General features: G+C 46.8%; 2 protein-coding genes across 3 annotated transcripts in view; one reads left to right on the top strand and one right to left on the bottom strand.

The window, feature by feature from the left end:
• The window catches only part of SYN3 (synapsin III), a 496,131-nt gene that overhangs the window by 284,664 nt on the left and 191,127 nt on the right, over positions 1-20,340 (bottom strand). The window lies entirely within an intron of this gene.
• Positions 1,219-20,340, top strand: part of TIMP3 (TIMP metallopeptidase inhibitor 3) — a 60,091-nt gene continuing 40,969 nt past the window's right edge. Inside the window, exon 1 of the mRNA XM_086401196.1 lies at positions 1,219-1,623. Within this exon, the coding sequence (XP_086257322.1) occupies positions 1,503-1,623 (121 nt within the window). The 5' untranslated portion in view covers positions 1,219-1,502. The remainder of the gene's footprint in view (positions 1,624-20,340) is intronic.

Consider the following 20,340-nt stretch of genomic DNA (forward strand, 5'->3'; position numbering starts at 1 on the left):
AAGTGTGAATAACACTTTGTGTTTTTCCTATCTAAAAGGATCATTGTGAGATGTAATGACGTGAGGTATGGAAAATATTAATATAAGGCAGACTCAAGAGGTTACTGAATAAGAAAAATAGTCATAGTCTTAGTTTTTAGCAGATATCCATAATTCCTCATATTCTTGAATCCTGGATAGTTCTCCAGGATCTAGTTTCATTTGCGGTTGGGATTAGTTCACCCCTAATTCCTCACTGAAGGATGGAGACCTGTCTGCCCTAGGTGAGGTTACCATTTCCTCGTGCCCTAACTTACGGTTTTTCAAGTAAGCCTGGGGACTTTGCCCTTGCTGTTATCTCCTCCCTGCTGCCAAAGGGCTGAGGCTTTTTGTTTACAGCCAGGCTGTCACCTTCTCAGCCATTGTGCTTATTATCCCGTAGACAGCAGCGCCCTCCGCAGAATTTCTAACCCATCATTCATCATTCAGGGCACTATTACCTTAGTAAATCACCCTATGTACTCATGTTTCTTCTAATGCATTGCCTACTACTTCCATGGGAGCAAAGAGTTCGTTTTGCTCATCCCAGAATCCAGAACGATGCCTGTTGAATGGCCTCACTATTTACTCCGGCTGAGCCCGGGAAACAACCTTTCATTACCACCAGTTCCAAAAGGCAAACGACTTCCTACTGAGGAGGAAAGTCAGGAGCAGCGATACACGGAGGGATAGGGGATATGTCAGCAACCTCGATCTTTCCCCTCTGACCCGGCTCTCTCCAGAGAAGACACAGTTACCCTTTATTTATCCTTTCCACCAGGCGCAGTCAAGGTCCCCAAGGCAAGGCCACCTCTGACCTGCCAAGGGGTTGGTGCTGGGGTCGGCGGTAGTTGATTTTGGTTTGGGTCAGAGGCGCCCAGAGGGCGGGGTGGGCGTATGGCTGGGTTGCAGGCGAGAAGGGCAAGGGGGCGCCACTCGGAGGGCCCCTGCGCCAGCGCGTACCAGGGGCGCGTTCAGCCCACCCACTCGCGTGCCCACAGCTGCATTATTCCCTAAAAGGACCTGAACTGGACGGGTGGCCCCGCCCCGTCGCCCCGCGCCCCCGGCCCCGCCCACTTTTTGGAGGGCCGATGAGGTAATGCGGCTCTGCTATTGGTCGGAGTCGGCGGGCCCCGCGCGCTCGAGAGGGGGTGCCCGGGGGGACCCGCGCTATATCACTCGGCCGCGGGGCTGCGGCGCAGAGCGGGCAGCGGACGGGCGCTCGGACAGCTTCTCCTCCTTCTGCTCCCTCCAGCTCCTGCTCCTCCGCCCGGAGAGACTGCCCACCCGCCCAGTCCTGCGCCAGCGCCGAGGCAGCTCCGTCGCACCCCATCCCGTCCCGCCGGGCACTCGGAGAGCGGCGCGCTCCAAGCCAAAGTTGCCCCCCACAGGCGGGCGGGCGAGCGCAGGCTGCAGCGACCCGGCCCGTGGCGCGCAAGGCAACTTTGGAGACTCGAGCAGCAGCACCAGCAACGGCAGCGGCGATGACTCCCTGGCTCGGGCTCGTCGTGCTCCTGGGCAGCTGGAGCCTGGGGGACTGGGGCGCTGAGGCGTGCACATGCTCGCCTAGCCACCCCCAGGACGCGTTCTGCAACTCAGACATCGGTAAGCGCTCCCGGTGTCCCTGCGGAGCCCCCGCGGTGACCGTTCGCGGGCGCGCTGCAGCCGGGACTCTGGCGCTGCTACGGGTGGCCTCGCCAACCTCCGCTCCTTTCCATTGCCTGGGCTTGGGGGGAGGCCATGGAGGTAGATACTGAGGTATGCTTCAGCATGACCGAGGTGGGTAGACGTAGAGAAACCCACCGAGGCCGAGTGAACTCCTTGCAGCCATGCTCTCTTAGGGCGTGAGGTCCTTACTGTTCTTTTTGACATCTGGAAAATTCCCCTTTTCACTATCACCGGAGAACTCTCTGGGGGAGAAAAGTGGGGAGAGCATTTCTAAAACTTGTAATGCGAACTAAAGTGCTGGGATGATGAAGAGTTAAAAAAAAATTAAAAAGAAAGAAAGTTGGCAGCCATGTGCAGGGGAAAGTTGCAGGAGAAACTTGTAGTTTTCTGAGTTTTCACCATCTCCCCACGATGTTCATTCTTTTCACTGAGACCCAACTCAGACTCACACTCGCTAGGCCAAGTGCGAACTGAGCTTCTTGGACTGCCAAGTTTGGGTGGATTTAAGGGGGAAAATGAGAAGGAATCTGTGGGGTTGACCCTCCCCGAAGGAACTGTATTTGAGAGTGTTGATAGCAAGCAGGAGGTGGCGTGTGTGAGGGATCACTTATCACATAGCTGTGAGAATTCACAGGAAGGCCTTTTTTTTTTTTTTTCCCCTTGAATGTGTGTGGGGTGAGGGAGACAGGGCAGTGGAAAACAGATTTGTCACCAAAAGAACAAAGATGCCAAGGGTCACATCATGGTGACTATTCCAAACTGGACTGAGTGTCTTGATTAGAGACAAGGGCCTTGAGAGTCCTGGGAGAACTTGTTTCAGAGTGTTCGGGACACTTGTGCTTCGATGGCCAGAGGGGGAGTAGCAGCTGGAAAACATCTCTCCTCTCCTTTCCAGCTCATAAAGCATGCAAGTCTAGTGGCCCTTGCTCTGTTTGTGTGTAAATGCAGGCTGGGGGTGGGGTACAACACAGTCTAGTCACCCTCTGCCTGTGTCGATTCAGAGGTGAAGAATGGAGCGTGTGTGTTTTCAGCACAGTCATAAAGAGGAAAAGAAATTTTCCACTGGGTCCTGGGTGAGGTCCTCCACAAGTGTACTGCAGGGGAGGAGGGGGAGGAGGCAGGAACCTGGCAGGGGAGGGAGCTGAGGCTGGGAGGGGTGCTGCTGGTGGGCCTGGCAAGCCTAGGAGATGTGAGGGAGGTGGCTGTGCTGACTGGGTCAGTCTGGCTGGCAGGCAAGAGTATTTTGTGTGACCTAGGGTCACCCCATTAGTGGTTTCCTGGGGTCCTTGCTATGCCCCGTTCCTTCTCCTGGGGGAACCTGACTGGCCTCTGGGTTTGTGGATTGCTGGGAAGGATTCTTCGGGGCTGCCAGAGCCCTGCAAGGTTTTCGTCTCCCTTGACTGCCCCCACCCAAATTCTGCTTGGCCTGTTCCCCCTCACCCTGTGGGTGTCATTCCCACCTAAGTGATGCTGGCAGCTGCTGCCGGTGGTGGCGGCTCTGGTCCTCTCAGTGAAGAGCACGTACTTGGGTCCAGGCGTCAGGTGGAGTCAGGGCGTCGTCCTCTGCCTGACAGTGGTTCGGGCATGTTCACCTGGATTTCTGATGTGTGTGGAGAGGGAGACCTCATGCCTTCCCTTGCTCTTGGCTTTTAGGTTTCTACCCTGGAAGTTCGCCAGGGGACAGTGGAAACAGGAACAAGGAGACCACTTCCCATGGTGGCCCTGCCTGACCACTGCTTAGGTTTCCTGCTATGTGTCTGGGACTGATACAGAAAGTTTCTTGTAATTTTGCGGGATTTTAGTAAGAAATCTTCCCATGACCCCTTCCTCAATTGACTGCCTAGAGAAAAGCGAAGTTACCAGGAAATACCGAAAGGCAAGAACATTGTGGTAGCAAAAATGAAAAAGAAACAAAAAGACCTCGGCACTGCTGGCCCTGATCCAAAGCTGTGCTGCCTTGGTTGGTGCACTGCACTAGTGGCAGGGATGAGATAATGCTTTTTCTGGGAGGTGTAGATGCGAGCTGCTGGCTTGTTGACCTCCACTGCCTTACAGCACCCTGCCAGCGTCCAGTAGGTGGCTCCCAGTACTCCTAGCTCACAGCTCCTCTTCTGGTTCCCAGCCTGCCTGTTCTCTCCCTGAAGGAAATGTGTAGACGCTCCCATTCCCCTTGACCCCTATGACTCTACCAGTCAATACTGTAGTCCTTAAAAGATGCTCACTCCAGCCCACTAGCTTCCTCTTCCAGAACCTTCCTGGCTCTTTTCATGGCTGGGTGCCACATTGCTGGGCAAAGCCCCTCTCTAAGGAATCCCCCCACAGCCTTCCATTTCCTTCCTCCTCATCCACAAGTGTCTCTTCTTGCCTTCCCCCCCCCTCCCCCAAAGCCCTGGGAATTGGTGCTGCCTTCTGGATGATGAGGAGTTAAAAGGTGTTTCTATGGCAACTCCAGGCCCTACACCCCAGTGAAGTGTTTAGAAGAGTAAACTACATCCTGGCATATAAGACATACTATGGCGAAGAGAAAAGGACTTGGAAGCATCCACGATGTCCATGGTCCCTCCCCACCAGTCACCGCCCCTGAAACTCTTGACAAAACCTGGACTCTGGAGGAGGGGAGAGGGGAGGACTAGGAATGAGGAGGCAGCCTTGGCCTGCTTTCTGCTCCACAGTTCTGTCCAGCTCAGGAAGGGGCGGGCAGTGGGTGTGCTCTGGTGCCTGCGTGCGAGTGTGTGGTTTCTGCAGGGATGGGAGCAGTAGGGAGAGAACTTGACTTCAGAATGCCAACCCCTCCTTTGCAAAGAAGAATGGGGCTGCGCAATGGAGTGTTGGGGGCCTGCTCCTTGAGCCCGTGGGGAATTCGAGAGGGAGGCTCAGCTGGGGGCCCGCTGCCAGCTCCGGAGGACGGTCTCTGGACGTCTCCAGATTGTTTTGAAAGGGACCAGTGCCAGCAGATTCTTTCGGTATCAGATCTGAGGTTGTGGTTTTAGCGAAGAAGCCATTTTTAAGGAAGCCCGATCAATCCTCTCTCGCTTACAAACACAAAATTAACACTTTACACTGGGCTTGGTGACTTAAGGAAAATAAAAAGGATCCAACTTTGGAAAGGAACCAATCACTTGGGAAGTGGACCCAGCCTGTGGACATCTTAGCAAGTCAGAAAAAAGGAGAGCTGCTTATATTAGGGAGGAGGGGACATCTCTCAGACTTCCACTGGGTGCAGGCTCTTTGTGTCTTTTATCCACTCAGTATCCTTAAGAGTAGGTATCACACCTATTTTTCCTCAGATGGAAGATAAATTGTGGGTTTGAGATAAACTGTGCTTGCTCAAGCTCACTCAGCTACTATAGGGTAAAGGTGAAGCCATTCTGAATTATGCCATTCTTCCCAAACTTTTCAACTTCCATTTATCCTTGCTATTGTAAGGCAGACAACCCTTCCCAGGATCAGGATGGAATGGACAGTTAACATTTGAAGAATGCCTTACTTATGGATTTGGGGAATTTTCCTTAGAAATATGAAGACAGCTGAAATGGCCAGAGGTTATAATTAAACATCATCATAGGAGAGTAAGAACTAATGACTGTCATCCTCATTATATCAGGTTATCAATAGAGAAAAATAAAGAAAAAATTCTAATGTTCTTTAGCTGTTAGAACTAGAAGAGACCCTCAAAATAACCAAGTCAAAGTTAAAAAACAAAAAAAAAAAGACTCGGTTTGTCTCACTGAAGCTTGGCCTCAAATACTCTTACCCTTCTGAGGTTGGGCTGATGAGTGAGGGCTTCCCAGGGTAATGTGCCCTGTCTATGCAGCCTGCCAGTATGATGGGAGGAAAACCAGAGAGTTAGGAGGCTGGGTCCCGGGCTGGCTGGAGAAGGTGTCCCTCCCACAGTTCTGTGTCCCTGTCACAATCCCTCGATAGATAAGACTAGAAAAGTGGCCACAGAAGTGGCTTGGGTGGAGGGACTTTTGTTTGTTTTGCAGGAACAGCAGGAACCATTCAGCTCCACTGCTGAATGGCACATTCCAACAGGTTCACTAATTAAAAACAAAAACAACAACACAATTCTCCATTTTATTTAGCTTTTATCATTCTGGTCACTATGGACAAGGAGGCCCCTTCTTCTAGCCTTTGTCATAGTCAACTCCTGGGTGGCCTGGAGGGGCAGTGGGGGGCGGTAAAAAGGCCATGGCATGGGCAGGGCAGGGCAGGGCTTAAATCCTTCCTGCGGGGCTTGTTGGCTGTATGCACTTAAGTATGCTATGGGCCGACGTTAAGATTTAGTTTCCTCACTTATAAAAGGGGAATAATAATCTGTACATCCTTGGCCTTTTAATTTTTATCCACATTTCTAAAATTACAAGAGTAGTTGCATACATTCTATTATGTCCATGTGTATATGTATCTGTGTGTTCAACTGTATCCATCCATCTATCCATCAACCATCATCCATCCATGTCTATCCATCTATCTAAAGTCAGATAAGGGGAAAGTCATTTTTGGTCAGTTCCTCTAATTCTACTCCCTTCTCTATGTATTTACATATATAATACTCATTACAGTAGCCCTTCCCCTTGGAAACATGAATGGCAAATACTATAAACAGTGGAATACCAATACAGCATTCAACTTCTTTTCAATGAGCAACAGGTTCAAGGTTGTTCTCAGTTCATATGCACACATATATACTTCATTTTCTTTAATGTGCAGAATTCCATTGGGTTATAAATTATAAAAAATAATTATGGAATGATTACTGTGCACCAAATACCATTCTAAATAATTAACATGCATCAACTCAGTTTAACTTAATTCTCTCAAAAGTTCTATGAGGCAGGTGTGCTACTGCTGTCTCCAATTTACAGATGAGGAAAGTGAGGCTTAGAAAAATTATGAAACTTGTTCAAGATTGTTACAGAGCCCATATTTAAACCCTTACAGCCTAGGTCTAAAATATAGTCAACTACTATCTATATATTACAGTATATGCAATATTATATGATACATATCATTATATACTATTTTATTACTCTAATAATATAATAGCCTTATGCCAGGACCAGTGCCAAGTTGCTTCAGTCGTATCCGACTCTTTGTGACCCTGTGGATTGTAGCCCACCAGGCTCCTCTGTCCATGGGATTCTCCAGGCAAGAATACTGAAGAGGGTTGCCAAGCCCTCTTCCAGGGGATCTTCCTCACCCAGGGATGGAACCTGAGTCTTATAGGTATAGGTATAGGTATAGATTTATTTATCCATTCCTCTATTAGATATTTTAGGTTTCTAACAGCTTTTCATGGTTACAAAGAGCACTATGACAAGAATTCATTGTACCATCCTCTTGTTCATATGCGTGGATATTTCCCCATGGCAAATATACAATTTGGAATTCTCAGACATAATGTATGTGCACTTTACATTTGAACAGTTCCTGACAATTCACCCTCCAGAGTGGCTGTGGAAACCACTGTTTTCATATATGCAACATGCAGAGATGGAGAGACCATTAGCCCTGTTCTGGAGACATTTCTACACTTCTCTCAAACAGGAAAACAATTTATGACTTTTATTAACTTACTGAGTTTTTTCCCTTTTTTGCTTATTCTTTCATCCTTTTGAAAGAGGGCAAAATTAAGGCTACTTAGACCAAGTTGATAGGAGCATTTTTTTGTAGGGAGAATGGCGCTATGTACCAGTGGTGCTACGGGCCAAATGGCCTTTGACTTGTTGCCATTTTAGATTAATTCAACTGCAGATGGTTTTATTTTTTGCTTTAATAAGAAGCAATGGGCCTTTCAGTACATTAAGATGCTTGTCTCCAGCGTTTGGCATGAACCCAGGTTCATGTTTTAAAGACTTGTGTTTTAAAGACAGGGTCTTATTGCTGACCCAAAGATGTCCCCTTTTTGGCTGGGCGTGGCCAGGCTCATGGTGGCAGAAGGAGGATTCAGCCCTGTGTCTCCCTTCTCCTCATTGAATTTGGATGGTGCTTGGATGTGGGATAGCCATAGGAAGAAGATGGACAGTGAAGAGGGGACAGAGCGGGTCCTGGCCAAGAAAGATTAGGCTAGAGTCTCATTTGATGGCAACTAGAATGGCTGGTTTAAGAGAATTTCACCTATTCTGATTTAAACCTTTCAGGATCCTTGGGATAAAGTGTCATAAAATGGCTTCAACAATAGCCAGCCTGGCCTCTGTCTACCTTGTCAACATCACTGGCTTTTCCAGGTGCTGCTGTTCCCATTCTCTCTCTGGGAACGTTCTCTCTCTGCCCGTTGTCCTCGCCTTGATTTTGAGTGCCCCTTGTTAATGTCTCATTCTCTGGATCTCACTTGGTGCCTTTTCCCTGCCCACTTCTTGGGATTATTGCAGGATCATCAAACCTTGTCCAAATTTTAAACGTGTCAAAAAACATTATCTTTAGGAAAAAAACAACTCTTTGGAGCTGCTTGGGAAATTCCTAGAAGGGCTCATTCTTGGGCAGACCTAAGGGCTGTATACTATCCAGAGAGACGCATCTAACCCTCCAAAGAGGGGAGGCACCAGCCACTGCATTACTTATTAAGTCCAATCCCACCTTCTGGACATGGTACTCCATTACCATCCCAAAGAAAAAAACTCCTTTTTTGCATTATCAGTCACCCTATTAGCTGGAGACTGCCCATCCCAGCTACCTGGTGAGTGATCTGAAGCCAGAGGGGTGAAATCACTCACCTGAGATCACACCATGAAGAAACAGATGAACTGGAAGCTACATTTGCTTCAGTTCAGTTCAGTCACTCAGTCATGTCCGACTCTTTGCGGCCCCATGGACTGCAGCACACCAGACCTCCCTGTCCATCACCAACTCCCAGAGCTTGCTCAAACTCCATCGAGTTGGTGATGCCATGCAACCATCTCATCCCCTGTCATCCCCTTCTCCTCCTGCCTTCAATCTTTCCCACCATTAGGGTTTTTTCCAATGAGTCAGTTCTTCACATCAGGTGACCAAAGTATTGGAGCTTCAGCATCAGTCCTTCCAATAAATATTCAGGACTGATTTCCTTTAGGATGGACTTGTTGAATCTCCTTGCAGTCCAAGAGACTCTCAAGAGTCTTCTCCAACACCACAGTTTAAAAGCATCAGTTCTTCAGTGCTCAGCTTTCTTTATAGTCCAACTCTCACATCCATACATGACCACTGGAAAAACCATAGCTTTGACTAGATGGACCTTTGTCGGCAAAGTAATGTCTCTGCTTTTTAATATGCTGTCTAGGTTCGTGATAGCTTTTCTTCCAAGAGCAAGTGTCTTTTAATTTCATGGCTGCAGTCACCATCTGTAGTGATTTTGGAGCCCCAGAAAAGAAAGTCTGCCTTTTATTTTGTTTCTATTCTTTCCCCATCTATTTGCCATGAAGTGATGGGACCTGATGCCATGATCTTAGTTTTTTGAATGTTGAGTTTTAAGCCAACTTTTTCACTCTCCTCTTTCACTTTCATCTCAAGAAGCTCTTCAGTTCCTCTTCACTTTCTGCCATAAGGATGGTGTCATCTTCATATCTGAGGTTATTGATATTTCTCCCAGCAACCTTGATTCCAGCTTGTGCTTCATCCAGTCCAGCATTTCACATGATGTACTCTGCATATAAGTTAAATAAGCAGGGTGACAATATACAGTCTTGATGTACTCCTTTCCCAATCTGGAACCAGTCTATTGTTCCATGTCCAGTTGTAATTGTTGCTTCTTGACCTGCATACAGATTTCTCAGGAGGCAGGTAAAGTGGTCTGGAATTCCCATCTCTTGAAGAATTTTCCACAGTTTGTTGTGATCCACACACTCAAAGGCTTTGGCATAGTCAATAAAGCAGAGGTAGATGTTTTTCTGAACTCTATTTCTTTTTCGATGATCCAACAGATGTTGGCAATTTGATTCCTCTGACTTTTCTAAATCCAGCTTGAACATCTGGAAGTTCTTGGTTCACGTACTGTTGAAGCCTGGCTTGGAGAATTTTGAGCATTACTTTGCTAGTATGTGAGATAAGTGCAGTTGTGCAGTAGTTGGAACATTCTTTGGCATTGCTTTTCTTTGGGATTAGAATGAAAACTGACCTTTTCCAGTCCTGTGGCCACTGCTGAGTTTTCCAAATTTGCTGGCATATTGAGTCCAGCACTTTAACAGCATCATCCTTTAGGACATGAAATAGCTCAGCTGGACTTCTATCACTTCCACTAGCTTTGTTCATAGTGATGCTTCCTAAGGTCCGCTTGACGTGGGACTCTAGGGTGTCTGGCTCTAGGTGAGTGATCACACCATCATGGTTATCTGGGTTATGAAGATCTTTTTTGTATAGTTCTTCCGTGGATTCTTGCCACCTTTTCTTAATATCTTCTGCTTCTGTTAGGTCCATACTGTTTCTGTCCTTTATTGTGCCCATCTTTGCATGAAATGTTCCCTTGGTATCTCTAATTTTCTTGAAGAGATCTCTAGTCTTTCCCATTCTATTGTTTTCTTTTGTTTCTTTGCATTGATCACTGAGGAAGGCTTTCTTATCTCTCTTTGTTATTCTTTGGAACTCTGCATTCAGTTGGGTATGTCTTTCCTTTCTTCCTTTGCCTTTAGTTTCTCTTCTTTTCTCAGCTATTTGTAAGGCCTCCTCAGAACCATTTTGCCTTTTTCCATTTCTTTTTGGGGCATGGTTTTGATCACTGCTTCCTGTACAACATCACGAACCTCTGACATTTGCTGAGTCACTTTCAAAATCCGTGTTCCAAATTGGCATAGTCTAATGGCAAGGACTTTTTGGATTTGAGAAGATGCTACTCCTGTTGTAATTTCCCCCACATTGTTTTTTTTTGACTCCCTACTTTGGGTGTCTCCTCTGTATGCTTCTCTTGGATTTTCTTCCACAGCCAGCCTCTGCAGCCCCTGCTTCCCCCTACCCAACCCCAGTTTTATTACACCATAGTCCTAACAAAACCAAGTCTTGCATCCTATTTCTAATTCCTAACTCAGTACTCTTTCCACTTAATCAGCGGTTCCCTGCCTTTTCAACACCATGGACTGTTTTTATTAATTTTCCTTCAAAGGATTTCATGTTTGGAAAGAATTATCCATCTCAACGTCACGTCTTGGGTGTTGATTATTTTTCCATCACAAAGTCTAGTTAAATGGTATCTGTTACTGCTGACACTAGCCAGTCATTATTCTGATATAATCAGATAATACAATTAATTGCTGCCCAAAGCAAAGAAACCTGGTATTTGCTTAAGCCTGGGGAGCACTCTCATGGGCTCTTGGATGACGGCAAGGTATGATTTGGGCTGGTTCACAGAAGTGCAGAAGGAGCTCATGGACCCTTGCAGAGCACTGCAGTTCACCCTCTGGGAATGGTTCTTTTCTTTCACACCAGTTTTCCATCTCTCCTCCTGTGGACTGGTCCACACGTCTCCCACCCTTGCCATTTTCTAGGTTCCCCCCAGTACTGGGAACAGGGCTGCAGAGGCAGTGGGTAACCAACATGTCCTGGTTGAGTTGCCTAGGCTTTCAGAGCAGGTGACATGGGTTCCTCTTCTTTGTCTGTTTTCCTGTGTTAATCTCTTATGGGCTGGAGCAGATGAGTACTGACTCTGGCTAAAGGAACTCACTAAATAGCATTTGACGGGAGGTCACAAGGTATCTATCCCAGCTGTAGTGGAACTAAGAGGCTTTTTTACTTGGTTGCTAAAAAACTAGTGTTCAGGGGAGGGGTATAGGGGCCAGGACTTTTCCTGATTCCTGTAGAAGCCATCTGTGGCTGGGATGGGTCGGATGCCATAGAAGTGCTGCCCAACACCCACTTCTAATTTATGTTCACGTAAAGCCTATCACTTAACACTGGCATTCACAATGCAGAGAGTAGAGACCTTAAGTATTCCCAGGTTTGTGGCCACCGGCTTTTTGTACGGGTAGGGAAGGGAAGGAAATCTGAAAGATTTGGCTTCAGAGAGCTCAAGAGAAAGCTTAGCAGGTAGAAAAATAGAGTCCTTGGATGACAGAGGAGGGGAAATCCAGAGCAGACTAGAGTCATTCCAGAATCAGACCTAAAATATTGCCTGACAATTATCCCTCCCCCTCTGCCTCAAAGAGATCCCTCAAAGAGGAATCTCAGAATAAGGGCGCTGGGCACCAGGTAGCCCAGTTGCCTTAGAGAAGCACTGTGCATTCAGAAATCTCAGGCTCCTGCTATCCTCAGGGTAGGGCATGGGGAAGGTGAGCCTGGCAACCTGGGGCACACTTCCTGAGGATGTGGTTTCGTGACATGAGGGCTCACGCTATTTGGTTAAGGTGCTTGCGGGTCATGAATCAGGATGGACCTCCTTTGACTTATACTTGATCATCATGAATAGACTCACAGTCTTTGAAATTTGGAAACACAGTACCTCTTGTGAGCTCTTCTGCTCACCTAGTGTGGGTTAGTTCTCTGGTCTCAGTTTCCTTATCTGCAAAATAGGGGGAATAGTAGTATGTACCACACTGGGTTGGTGATTAAGTGAAAGAAATTCCGGGGAAGTGTTTAGTGCAGAATCTGCCACATACCAAGAGCTCAACAGATGCCAGCTTTTAGTAGCTATGTTGTTATATTAGCTTCCCAGGTGTCACAGTGGTAAAGACCCCCCTGCCAATGCAGGAGGTGCAAAAGGCTTGGGTTTCATCCCTGGGTTGGGAAGATCCCCTGGAGAAGAAAATGGCAAGCCACTCCAATATTCTTGAGGGGATAATCCCATGAACAGAGGAGCCTGGTGAGCTGCAGTTGGAATGAGCAAATGAGTATGCACCCACATGCATGTTGTTGTATGGCAGAGTGGGTATGCTCACTTTATTTTTGGTGAGGAAAATGGGGCTCAGAGAGGAGATGGGCTGTTTTCCAGGGTCACATCCAGAGAGCTGCCATGCAAAATCATGATTTGGTGCCCCTTCCCACCCAAGTCTAATGATTTTCCACTTTGTTACATTGCCTTCTACAGCATAGAAAAATAAAGTTACCACTCTATATTTTCATGACTCTCCACATTTTAGAGTCTTAAGTCTACCTGATCTTATTTGATGATCACAACATCCCCCTTCAAAAAGCAGGACAGTGAGGGGTCATTGTCCACACCAGACAGTCAGAAGGCTGGACAGTGAGAACTGGTATGGTTCAGGAACTCAGCCACACAGCTGATACGTGGAATTGGGAGTGGAAACAATGTCTTTCAAGGCCAAGTCCTACACTCTTTTCAAGGGTCAGATGGCTCATATCCCTTTTCAGGCTGCTCCCACATGTCTACCTCTGATAGTCTCAGGTGGTAGATGCTGGGGTAGTCAATGGGAGGGCCTGGGAAATGGTGATACTGAACTTGGATATCAAGTCCATTGCCCTGTCCCCATCTATCCCATTCACCTCATCTACCCCAGGGCTGGGAGGTGTGCAGTGTCCAGGAGTGAGCACTGGCTGCAATTCAGGACACCTGGGGTCGAGTTCTAGGTCTCCTCCGGATCCTAGGATCACCTGGATGATGTCAACCCTCCTGGACTTCAGGCTGTTATCTGTGAAATAGCAGGATTGGCTCTATGTGGCATGAGTACACTTTCTCCCTACATGTACTTATGGTAACTGATATTTTTCTGAATGTGCCTACTATGTGTCAAGTATTTCTGGCTCTAAGTTCCTTTGGAAGGGGCGCTTCATTCTAGCTGAATAATTGAACACCTAAATCCATCAACAGCACCTTTTAGGAGGTAATTTCTTTACAAATATGCTCTATTAAGACAAGAGCCAGGATCTCTGTGGTTATGAAAGTAGATGAGAGCTTGGACTCAACAAAGCCGCTAATGAGTTGATGTATTTTATCAGATGACATATTTGACCACCAGACTTCCTGTTGAAGCAGAGCTGATGTGCCAAACAAGATAGCAAACTTGCAGAACTAGTTGATGGCTAGAATTAAAAGTCAAGGTCACTTCAGTGTCTGTCATTGATCACTGGAGGGCTTGGTTAAAATGCTTTTGAACCCCATTAATACACTACTGAAAGCTGACAGGGAGAAGGTGAGACTGAGACAGTGCTCATGGGAACAAGGCCTTCCTGACCCATGGTCTCCCTAAGCAGCCCCTTGCTCCAGAATTTGATTCATGGCTTGCCTTAAACATCTGTATCTGAGAAAACTAAGAAAAGACTGGCTTAGATTAAGAAGTGTGTCATCTGAGAATACTTTTGTTTAAATGGATGAGGAAGGGGTTTGGAAGACCCAGATCAAACTTGTGCCCTATTGGGTAACTGCAACTCCCTTCTCCAACAACAGGACAGGAACCCCCAGACATCTCGCAACCATGGCTTCCTGGTACAAATGTCCAGCAGAAAGACTGAGATATGTGAGAGAACCCCAGTACCCAACGTGTTCTCTGAGATGCAGTTCTAAGGAAATGGCTGCAGGTGTGGCTTCCAGTTCCTTCTTGATGGATTGTCTCTTGGCCTGGGTTTCCTCAGCACTCATCTGCATCAGATCACAAACCCAAATGCCCACAGAGGCCAGTCAATGGAAGCTGGATGTTTGCATATTAAACATATTGGATTATTATTCACATCTACCAAAAGATATACATGTGTCTCCCTAGCCTCTTGTTTTCCCACTTTGGAGGAATGAGTGGGTAGTAAAATTATTTCTTTATTGCAAGACGAACACCAAAACAGTGGGAAAATATGATAAAACTAGTGATTTATCTTTGGCTTGGGAGTGGGGAAGTGATAGAAAATCGTGCTGACCATGGACAACTGAATAGTTCACCTCCCTTTGGAAGGGGACAGCTGCTATCAGCTCCAATCTATCAGAGTATGATGAGTCCAGTGCTGTCAGATTTCCAGTCTCTGAAGATAACCTAGAAATCCAAGATTTTAACGTGAAATCTTATATTTAAATGCCAGCACAATTAAAAAGAAACACACACACACACACACACACGTGTGAGCCAAACAAAATATCCCTGGGCTAGTTTCAGACTATGGATCACCAGCCTTGTGACCTTTGTGATCCAGATGATTTCCCGCATCTCCTGTGGGTTGTAGGATCTCTGAATGAATAAGACTAACTGCTTTCTCAGGCAAAATGATATACCTATCCTCTGTGTCTGCAGAGAATACTGTTCACATGCTTGTTATCACACTTCTTGCACTCTCTGATGTGGTTAAGAACACAGGTCTTACTGCCTGGCTCAAACCTTAGCTCCATTAACTGATAGCTCTACAGTCCTGGACAAGTCAGTTCTCTCAGACTCCTTTTTCTTATCTGTAAAATGAAAGATGTCGTAAAGGACTCTTAACCTGCTAAGGTGGTGGGAGAACGCATTTAGGTGATGGGCATTACCGGCTTGGCCCACTGCCTGGCGTGTATTGAGAGGACTGGATGCACGTCAGCCATTATCTTATTCCCATTTGGTTTCTCCTCCTGGACAGTGAGCCTGCTCAGTACAGGGAGTCACACCCTACTCTCCACTGCCCAGGGCATAGTAGGCACGTGATAAGAGGGTCTTGAATGAATGAAGACATTGGAGGAAGAGCCTTCTAGCCTTTCCAGGCAACGGTACACTTAGCTTGTGTGTGTGTGTGTGTTAAAGAGAGAGAGAAAAAGGAAAATCAGGTTTGACATGTTGGGTATGACCAGCTCAATGAAAAAAAAAAGGCTGTTCTAAGCTGCAGGGATAGGAGATAGAATGCTAACTAGTGGTGGTTGTCTTGGGGAAATACAGCCAAGCTATTGCCCATTCTTTTCCAAACAGAAGAGACGAGATGGCATGGAACCCAGAATTCATATGTTGAACCTTGGGTGCTTAACATCATGGGCACTTTGGCAGCTTGACGGATTTTATTTATTCAGGGCCCCTTTAAGCCAGAGGAGATTCCTAGAGGCTCTTAAAACTTAATGCCCCACCTGGATAGTTAACATCTGTGTTTTATTTTGTTTAAAAAAGTTAACCCCAAATAGTTCAAATTCCTTTGGTATCCTTGCGAGAAGAATTTCTTACTGGGCGACCCACAAGCAGGGAGGCAGAAAGACTAAGGCTAGACCAGCACCTTCTGGGAGAAATAATACTGCAAGCCACAAACACAGGCCATGTATGTAATTTTAAGTTTTCTTGTAGCCACACTTGAAAAAAAGAAAAAACACCCACGACATTAATTTTAATACTGTTCTTAATCCAATATTCCAAAATATTATCTTTCCAATGTCATCAATGTAAAACATTGTCAATGGGGTTTGAATTTTTTAAGTTTTTGAAACCCAGTATGTATTTTACACTCAGTACATTTCACTTTGAACTAGTCCCATTTCAAGTGCTTAGTAGCAACCATGGCCACTTCAATTATAGGACAGCACAAGTCAAGACAGTATTTGTGAATGGGAACCATCTTTTTTCTCTCCTAGTTATTTTATGAGCTATGCACGGAGATGTGGGGAAACTGGAGGTGCATCAGGGTTACTGACTCAGTTTTGCTACAAGTGACTTTTCCAGCCACTGGTCCCTGTGTTGTAATACTGTGGAAGCCACGTGATTGCTGCTCTCACTTGACAAATGGGGAACTGAGATCCAGAAATGTGGAGGAGTTTGGCCTAATATATAAAAGCTGGAAATAGGATAATAATACTACTATTTGACAGCAACAAACATTTATTCCAAGAACTTTTCATGCATTATTTCCATAAACTCTCATCACCACCCAATGAGAAAGCAGTCTTATTTATATTTTGCAGATGAAGTGATCTCAGTTTAGAGGAAATTTAAAGTGGCTAATATGTATTCACAGCTGTTCTAAGAATTTTATATGTGTATTATAGTAATTCTACTATTTAATATAAACTTAGGAATTATTATCACCATCATTCCACTTAACAGATGGGAAAACTGAGGCTGAGACAAGCTAAGTAACTGACCTAAAAGGCAGCTCATATATAGTGGAGTCAAGATTTGAGCCCAAGCTGCCTGATTCCAGAGTCTGAGCTTTTAATCACAACTTATGCCCAAGGTCACCCAGCCATACACAAACGCACAGCTGGTATTTGAGTTGGGATGTCTGTTTCCTGTTCATGGTCTTTCTTTACCATCCCACTCTACTGCCTGCATCGCAGCCCTCTTGATTCCCAGCACGTTCTGATGCCAGTAAGGATCAGAACAGGAAGGCTCTGGACTCCAGCAGTGGTTGAAGGATCCAGGAAAAACAGGCACATCTCCTCTGGTTTGGCTGATCCCAGGCTGCTCCAGCCTATGAAGGGCAACTGCTTGGTCCAGTGGAGGAGGGTGTGAACAACACTTGTCTTTTCTGCCTTCCCAGTTGGGCGAGGTCAGTGTACCAGGTTGGAAAGAGGTATGCGCCTAATTGCAGGGGGTCCGAGAGGCTGGGAGGATTAACACTCTCTAAATAGACATCAGGAAACTAAGAATAGCTTTGCTGCCTGGAAATTGATGGGTATTCCTGACCACAGGCTATCCCATTTAGTAGGTGCTCAATAAATGCGATGCGGTGAACTACAGAAATAAACAAATACTGAAAATGGGTCATTGGGAGAGCCCTTAGCCAGTGACTCTGTTCTCCGTATAAAAAGGAATTTATACTGAGGTTATTTGAGTCTTCCTTCAGGCTGGAGACCTCTGTTAGCTTTATTTGTCTACTTTTTTAGTCTCAAGGCCAGTGTCTTTATTTTTGGCCAGAAGAACAGCAGGCAGTTAGAACGCCAGGGAAAGACAAGGGAGTTATTTTCTGGCTTGTTGCCTGCTGTCCCACCAGGCTGGAAAGCTGGCTCTTACTTCCTTTTGTCTTATCATCAAGATTTCATGTTCCCTAGAGCACTTTGCAGATGCCAGTCCCCCTGGAGCCCGAAGGTGGGAACCTCCAAGTTTGCCATCAGGCCTGGATCCGTCTTCTAACACAGAACTCCAGGGTCCTTCCCGAGGGTTACTTCATTGTCTGGTTCCAAAGAACTGAGGTTGCCTTCCCGGCAGAAACTCCTAGCACTACCACCTCTTGCTGTTTATCAGGTGAGCTGTGAGAATAGGGGCAGGGAGGAGTTCCTTGTACTGTGGGAAAGCCTAAAGCAGTGTTTCCCAGGGCATGATTCTCCGAATACCAGTTGTAAGAAATGCTGTTTCAGCCGACACATTTAGGAAAGCTATTTCCTGTATTCTCCTTTGAAGATGCCCAATGACCATAAGCAGGGTAAAGGCTCTGACAAGTCCTGCTGCATGGTAACCTGTTTAGCTCTGTTGAACCCAGTGTTTCCTAAACGTATCTAATCCAGGAATTAATTTTTCCCAAGAAGGACCTACATCATTGCTGAGGGAAGTTGCTCACCTGGACTTGCCGAACAGAAATGGCTGCTTCAGTGTTAGTGGGCACCTTATAGGGGCTGCAAGACAAAAGAGGAAAGGAGGAGAGACCCTCAAGGCCAAACACTGGCCAGATTCAAGTTTCCGTTCTCTGCCCCTGACTTGTTTTATAACCTTAGTTGGCCTGGTCCTAGGCATATATCAGATTTGTAAACCCTAGTATCTTGCATACACCATTAGGGGCTTGATGGAAGGAAAATGTGGCCACGTGAAGCATTTATGACTTGAAGGTCTGGGGCACAAGTACTGTGGAGAGAAGGTCATGAGCAGCCAGGGAGACATATCTGTGTCCCCACCCCTGGTCCCCATGTGGTCTTAGCCTGAGCTGTCACCTCTCTGATCTGCAATTCTCTTAGATGGGGGTTTTACCATTTTACAGACAGCAGCATCTCTGAGAGTCTGGTTAAAGCTACACATTTCTAGAGGTTCAGAAGAGACCTTCTCTAAGGCCATCTATATAAACAATCCTCCAACCACCCAATTCAGAGCACTTGTCTAGAGAATCCCTGAGTTGGTGATGCTGTGTTAAGACAAAACAACAAAAATAACAGCCTAACAATGTGAAATTATCTGAAAGTTAGTGGCTTTTCATATTCCGTGGCTGCCTCTAATGTTTTGGTAAATGACTGGATTGGATGTTTTGCCTTAGTCCACACAGGATTGGAGATGATCAACTAGGGATTCCATTTCATAGTTTGTGGCTCTGGGCAAAACAAGGATAGATACTCCCAGCCTTTGCAGCGGGTCCAGTACCTTTATGCTGCTGTGCTGTGCTGAGTCGCTCAGTCATGTCCAACTCTTTGAGACCCCACGGACTGTAGCGAGCCAGGATCCTCTGTCCATGGGATTCTCCAGGCAAGAATACTGGAGTGGGTTGCCGTGTCCTCCTCCAGGGGATCTTCCCAACCCAGAGATCAAACCCAGGTCTCCCGCATTGCAGGCAGATATTTTACCATCTGAGCCACCACGGAAGTCCCCAGTATGTTCATATTGGCACCAAATAAGTCTTGACTAGCCAAGGTCCTGGGGGCCAGTATGGGGTGTAGAAAAAGGGGGCCAGTGCCCCTGAAGGATAGGGCCCTAGACCTGGCTCTGCTCACTCTGGCTGTCTGATTCCAAGTAACTCATTTCCCCTTTGGGCACCCTTGATACAGTTAATGAGAAGTCTTGGACCCTAAGCATTGACCATTCTGACCCCGGCTTTCAAGGTATTTAAAAGGGAGAGGGGAAGCAAAGAGCAGTGTGGGGCTGGCAGAGGCAAAAGGCTGGGTGTTTGCTCTCCCTGCCCCGAGGGTTAGGCCCCCAGCCCCTGCATTGATAGCCCCCATCAGAAAGCCCACAGTGACTGTGGCCAGACTGAGGAAAAGCCTGAGGATGACTCGGCTTTTACCTTGGCCTGGGGAAGGGGACAGTGCTGGTGAAGAGCAAAAGGTAGGACTCTGAGGTGGGGAGGAATGTGGGCTGGGGAGGGATTCCCTGTCCTGGGGCTCTGAGGTCACTGGCCAGGCAGGCGGTGGATTCCCAGCCAGAGGGGTCATGTGGCCCTGTCACTCCTCCTTACCCCCTCCTTCATAATTTCCTATTTCCTGTCTCCTTCTCCTCTGACACGGTTATAAATAACTCCAAGGCTGCCCTGTGGGCTTAAACATAGGTGAGTTAAGTGGAAGGCATGAAGGTGGAGCTACATCTGCACTTGGCCAGGGGTGACAGGGTTTCAGGTTGCTCAGGGGAATTTGGTTTCCTTATTTTTTCCACTAAGAAGTGAGGTAGTGAAAGAGGAAATAATCTGTGTTAGCTTGAGGAGGCTTGGCCTCCCTTGGGCCAGTGCTGGGTTATGCCTGCGAGGAGCTGCTGCTCTGATGACTGCAGACCCCTGAGGCCACGGGGCTGAGAGGCTTAGAGAGAAGGCATCTTAGGATACTAAGAGGGCCCGGCACCATGTCGGGAGGACCAGTGGTGTCCTTCTGAAGCCCTATCTGGTTCCATGTGGAAAGATGAACAGGCAAGAGGCTGTGTGTCACTTTCCTTCTTCAGCTGCCATTCATTGAGACCACTAGGCCTGGGCCTCAGTCACCATCATCTCCCAGTCTGGCTGCCTCTGCCCAGCTTTAAAGGACTGTGTAAAAGTCCACAAATACGTTCACTATGGATGCACTCACTCCTCGAACAAAGATTTATTGAACATCTACTATGTTCCAGGCACTGGACAAGGTACTGAGGCCACAGAGAAGAACTGGCCATAGCCCCTCTGTCAAGGCCACGGCTCAGCCTGTCC

The sequence above is a fragment of the Bos grunniens genome, chromosome 5, assembly GCF_055505025.1.
Source record: "Bos grunniens cultivar Pamir isolate PY7600 chromosome 5, Bosgru_T2T1.0, whole genome shotgun sequence".
NCBI classification, from domain to species: domain Eukaryota; kingdom Metazoa; phylum Chordata; class Mammalia; order Artiodactyla; family Bovidae; genus Bos; species Bos grunniens.